This window comes from Euphorbia lathyris, chromosome 1 (genome assembly GCF_963576675.1).
Source record: "Euphorbia lathyris chromosome 1, ddEupLath1.1, whole genome shotgun sequence".
Classification (NCBI taxonomy): Eukaryota; Viridiplantae; Streptophyta; class Magnoliopsida; order Malpighiales; family Euphorbiaceae; genus Euphorbia; species Euphorbia lathyris.
Genome location: NC_088910.1, coordinates 88,702,773 through 88,708,695, shown reverse-complemented (window position 1 = coordinate 88,708,695; position 5,923 = coordinate 88,702,773). Strand labels below are relative to the sequence as shown.

General features: G+C 32.4%; 1 protein-coding gene across 1 annotated transcript; it reads right to left on the bottom strand.

Moving 5' to 3' along the window:
* Positions 1-2,999: 2,999 nt before the first annotated feature.
* LOC136205765 (GATA transcription factor 5-like) lies at positions 3,000-4,514 on the bottom strand. The gene is made up of 3 exons (XM_065996529.1): positions 4,358-4,514; positions 3,957-4,269; positions 3,000-3,873 (listed from the first exon to the last, which is right to left on the bottom strand). The coding sequence occupies exons 2-3, from the start codon at positions 4,254-4,256 to the stop codon at positions 3,196-3,198; spliced, it is 978 nt and encodes a 325-aa protein (XP_065852601.1). The 5' UTR covers positions 4,257-4,269; positions 4,358-4,514; the 3' UTR covers positions 3,000-3,195.
* Positions 4,515-5,923: the final 1,409 nt, after the last annotated feature.

Here is a 5,923-nt window from a genome sequence, read left to right as displayed (position 1 = left end):
TAAGTGGATGAGGATGAATGCAAGAGTGGGAAGAAGATAAAAGTGAATTAAGGAAGAGTGAGCAACATGCACAACACCCATATTCTGAACAAATGTTACAAATAAAACCCAAAGTTTTCATCCCAAATCCTAACCAACTAAACAAAAACACATAAACTATGCCAAATCTATTTAGACTTTTTTTATTGTTCTTCTTAGTTTCCAGTTCTAAGTTCACTTCACAAATTCCTTTCTAGCCTCGATTTACTCTTTAGTAACCCATGTTTCAAGTTCTTATCGTTCGATTACCAATCCTGAGTGTAAAAGTTACCATTCTCATAGCACAAATTTTATCAAAATCACAAGTTCGTTTTTACATTTTAGACCTTTTACGTCCTAATTCCATTCTCAATTCTTAAATAAACTTATCTTGAGACTAATTTTAGGCTTTTGTTTCACCTCATTCAGTGTCTAAAAACTCATTTTACAAGCTATTCTTTGTACATCAAATCGTTTTACACAATTTGTCCAACTTTTATACATTATGTCCACCTATTTTGTTTTCACATTTTAGACCCTTTACGCCCCGTTTATGTCCTTAATTTTTTTAACACACTTGTTCTTAACATCATGAAATTGATTTTAGACTTTCGTTTTGCCTCGTTCTGTGTCTAAAAACTCGTTTTATAAGCCTTTCTTCGAACCCCAAATTATTTTACATAATCTGCCTAGCTTTTATACATTCTGCCCAGTGATATTGTTTTTACGTTTCCAGACCCTAAAAGTTCGTTTCTGACCCCAATTCTTATACGCACTTGTTCCCAACGTCCTAAATTTTATTTTAGGTTTTCGTTTCGCCTCATTTCGTATCCGAAAATTCATTTACGAACTATCCAACGTCCGACTCAAACTTTAACCCAAATATGCGCAAATTTAGCTATTCTTTTTCAATCCATTCAATACCTGTTCAAATCAGAAACCTAGAGACGAAATCAGTCTCGCTCTTTACCGCCCACTCGAAGTGCTCGTAGTGTTCATAGATCCAAAATTGACCATAGCTCAATGTCTCCTCGAGATTATCAATTATGGCTCCGAGTTTGTCAGTTCATTTTCTAATTTCATTTCTCTTACAGTAATTATTGCAGTTCAGTATTGATTTGTTTACATTTAATTGTGCAATTGGTTTAGTTATGTATTGATATAGAAATTATTTCAATTGTATTTATTTGCCATCGACAATTGTACTAAGACTCGTTTTATCAATAAATAGCCATTTTTTTTAACCAAATCTTGTGTCAGTTTCACACTTTTTATCATTTACTTACTCGTAATAACTTATCTGCAATGGCTTTAAATAATCTAATAAAGTTTCTATAATAGCTATAGGAACCCAAGAAGGACTTTCACCAATAATTTCGATTAGATTTCTGGTACGCAAATCCATAAATTTAACCGTAAACATTAATTAAAAATTTAACTTCTTTGACACGTGGATATCCAAACCATACATAACAAAGTTGAAATTAACATTATTCACACATAAAAATAATATCTAACAATATCAATCAAAATATTAGAGACCATTTATACCCTAAACCAAAATAAATAAATAAATAAATAAATAATGAAGTATAGTATATTCTGATTAAATGGTAGCAAGGGCTCCGAATGATGGTGGGCACAAATTTCTCGTAATTCTAAAGTAATGTCAAATTCTTAAAACTAGAGCCCCCACACACTATTTCAGATTTTTATATTTATAATTTTCAAAATTTTCCCAAATAGCTTTTTATTTGAAATTTGAACCCATCCAATCCAATCCAAAATGTAATGGGAGCTTGAAAATGAAAGCACTATATTTAATTTAGTAGAAAAAGGAAAAAAGGTCTAAAAATCCAAATCAGCGTACAATAAATCCATGGCAAAACCTGACATGTACAACAAATAATAACCGTCGGATTCATGTTTCTAAATGGTCAGGATTGGAGCAAGTGCGTGTATTTCACGCCATTTGTCCCCATTTCCCTTGCCTACAAGTATTAATTAAACACCTTTCCTTTCTCTTCATGATGTTTTTGCTTTCCAACGCCTACCTTACAATATTACTTTTCTCAATTAATAACAACAAAATCAACACTATTTTCAATTTTATCACATTCAAAAATAATTCAGACATTTTTCTCTTTTATTTATTGGGTGATAATATTTTTTGAAAAATATACCCTCTTTATCTAAATTACAATATAACTATTGAGTATATGTATATTATTTTAACCTCAAGAATGAATAGATTTAGTGTCCGCTTGTTTTTATTTTTCGGAATTACATTTTACCTTTCAATTCTAAACATGAATTAAAAAGTTTACCCTATAATTTTGAAATAGATTCTTTTAACAAAAAAATCAACTAATAACTACTACCTATCAACAATTAACAACAATAAACATGAATAAATCAAATAAGTCCTTAAGTTTATTTAAAAATTTTATTATTTTTTTTATAATAACACAATCTTTCTTATATAACTTTAGTGTTATGAATTGTATTTTCATAATTTAAAAACCGTTGTAACCTCTTATCTTTGGCAAAAAAAAATTCAATATACGAGTTATGATGGAGTGTTGACTATTATGGAGTTTTGTACGCTAGGAAAAACCAATCTACACACTATAAATAACATTAAATTACGAATGAAACGGACCTAAATCTAGGTAAAATTGTTAAAAAGATTTATACATGTGTCTTTATAGTAAAATTTAAAGAATTTAACACATTCATATAATTTTTAAATTTTAATGAAATACTTTATTTATCGTTTATTTAAATTTATTTTTAAATTTTTAAATTTTAGTTTTTTTTGTTAAATGCTTCATATTTCGCCTAAAATCCATAAAATATCAAAGATTCAAGAATTTATGTAGTTTGTTGTATTTTGATTAGGAAGTTGACAGAAATAATTAATTAATTTAAATCATTTTTTTTTTCTTTTGTGAAATAGAAAGAAGGTGAGGTTAAATAAATAAAAAAGGAAAAGAAAAAATATCACAACATAAAAGGTCATCTCTCATTGGCAGACTTACATAACTAGCAAACCTAACTCACCCACCAATTTAAAAGGGATTATAAAAAAATGTCCACTAATTAATTCCAACCTAAATGAACCGGGTTTACTCTCACCGGTTCGACCTATTTTACCTTTCTTTCTCTAACTCTAATTTATCCAAAACTGGGTACAGCCGAAGCAGCCAAACCGGGTTCTGCCTGATCCAACACCGGCGACTCCTTTTGTTTCCGCATCTCCAGCACTTTCCTGTGGTGGTTCGAGTGCAACTCAACCGAAAATGTCGGGCTACAAGCCGGTCTATACTCGGGTAATAACCGACCCGACTTATATCTGACTCCGCATGCATTACACAGAGTTTTGGCCCCAAGCGGACCGGTTCGCCACTGTGGAGTCTTCTGAACACCGCAATGACTGCACCGCCGGGGAGGTTGAGAACACCCGTCGCCGGAAAGTCTTTTCTTCTGCTTTTTAAGAGGCGGTTTTTCTAAGGAAAAAAGTTTCGTCGAATCATGGGTCATCCCCGGAGTAGTGCAGATAAGGTAAGGGCTTGACGGAGCGGAGTAAGAAGTAGAAGAACTAGAACTTGAAGACGGCTCCGCCGTTAACGACGGAGACCCGAGAGACCAAACTCTTACACCGGTTCTTGTTCGCTTACTTCTTGCCTTGGCCGGAACCGGAGTCCTAAAACAGGGTTCTGTCAAAACTGGCACAAAAGTTCCCTCTTGCTTGGGCTTTACCGACGAAACTCCGGCGGGGAAAGGTGTAGAGTATTCCGAGTTGGAATCCTCAACAAAATGTGATAGCCATTCGAGACTAGCCAAATCATCCGCCTGTAAAAACGACAACCGTCAGTTAACTAGAACAAACTTTAATTAAAAAAGAAGAAACCTTTAGAAAGAGAAAAAAAGCTTACCGGAACACCTAGTTCTCCGGCGGAAAAATCAGAGGTATGGTCACTGATTTTATCACCTTCATGAAAAAGGGTTACTTCTAATTTTGCAGAAACTGAAGGAATTGAAGACTTTTCGTGTCTTTCTTCTTCTTCTCCGATGAAGCCACCTTCATTAGAGAAGTCCAAAAGTTCATCGACAATGAAATCATCAGAGGAGGGGACATTTTGAAGACACAAATCATCAAAAAACACCTGTGGGCTAAATTTAAAGGCCATCTCTTTTCTAATGTTGGTTTTCAAAGCAGCTTCAACGCATTCCATTTCCTATTTGAACCTGCAAAACAATTGAACAATTTAGACAAGAAACCCCCAAAATTCCATTCCATTAGAGAATTTAGTGGTATAAAAAGAGGACATAGTACCTGAAAATTAGAAGAAGAAGATGTTGAGAAGAGAGAAAGAGGGGTAGAGGAAGTGGTTGCAGAAAGGAATTGAAAGATAAAAAGGAAGGTGAGTTTGGTAAAAGCATTCAATGACAGACCAAATCGCCCGTGGCCTAAACTAAACTAAAGTAACCATTTTTATTTTTTAGTGCCTTCATCCTTCGAACTTCATCATACCTTACTTAAACTCATTTATTACCATTTAGCCCTTATTTGGGAGGAGGTTAATGTGAGTAAATGAGAGTAATGGAAGGTTAAGTATTGAGTTAACCTTGTTTGGGAGTTATTTTTTGGGAGTAAATGAAGGTTAATGGGGTTAAATGTTTACTTCCTCTAACCTCTAAACTTTAACCTCCAAATTGGGGGTTAATGGGAGTAACGTAAACTTTTTTAAAATTTCTTGTCTCTGCAGAGTAAATTTAACCTTCATTCCCCTCCATATTTAAACTCTCAAACAAAGTTAAACATTTAACCTCATTTACATCATATAAACTCCCAAACAAGGTTAATTGTTAACTTTCCGTTCCATCACTTCCCTTCCCTTTCCATTACCTCATTTAACTCTCCCCTCCATTAACCTCCAAACTCCCAAACAAAGGCTTAAACTTCTTTTAAGTGATATATTACCTCTCTTCTAAATTCAGGCCAATCAGTTTTTTAAGCCAAGTTCAAAGGACTTTCAATTAGTGTTATTATAGTTGGATCGGATTAGTTAATCAGATCGAAAACTAGACAATCCATTGATCTCGGTCATTTTGAGTTTCTAAAAGAATATAATGAACCTACAAAAGTCGGCAACAATCGAATCGGTACCAAGGTGACTTCGGGTTTTTTTATTAAGGAAATTACTTTTTTATGAATATTAAAAAAACATAAAAGAAATTCTTTAATTGAAAAAAAAAACTCTAATTAAATAAATGATCTTAATTTCGTATCTCCCTTATCTTTTCTTATTTCGAAATTTTAAAATTCTTTATACATTAATCGTTTCTTAACTTATCCAAAAAAAGTTAATTGGCTCTTTAAATTTCTACAATGTTCTGATAATCGTTTAAAATCGTTTAAAATGTCCTGATAATTTCTTCAACTTGCTTAAAGTGGAATCAATTAATCAATTGATTACAAAGAAGTAAGTTGTATACAAAAAGTGTACAACACGCGCCTTGAAAAAGTCAAACGATGAGGTTCTTATATCAGAGAGAACACGGTTTACAATTGAGCAAATAAAAACTTCATTTTTCATATATTTTAAACTATTATAAGAATTGTGTAATAACATTGCAAGGCGAGTCAACACACCTTCTGCATACAACTTACTTTTTTGTAACCGAGTGATCAATTGACTACATTTTAAACAAGTCGATAAGATTATCAGAGAATTTAAAGCAAGTTGAGAAAACTATCAAAATACTTTAAAAGTTTACAGGCCAGTCAGTTGTTTTTGGATAAATTCAAGAGACATGATATATTAAGCCATATTTTTTTTTATGATAATGCTTTTCTAGATATTAATTCTGTTTTTTAATTAATTATTCTTAATATATA

Excerpts from the sequence above, each read along its gene's own strand:
- LOC136205765 (XM_065996529.1), bottom strand. The coding sequence starts at position 4,256 with ATGGAATGCGTTGAAGCTGCTTTGAAAACCAACATTAGAAAAGAGATG. Across the intron at positions 3,874-3,956 it reads CCGGAGAACTAGGTGTTCCG|GCGGATGATTTGGCTAGTCT; the intron begins GTAAGCTTTTTT and ends TCGTTTTTACAG.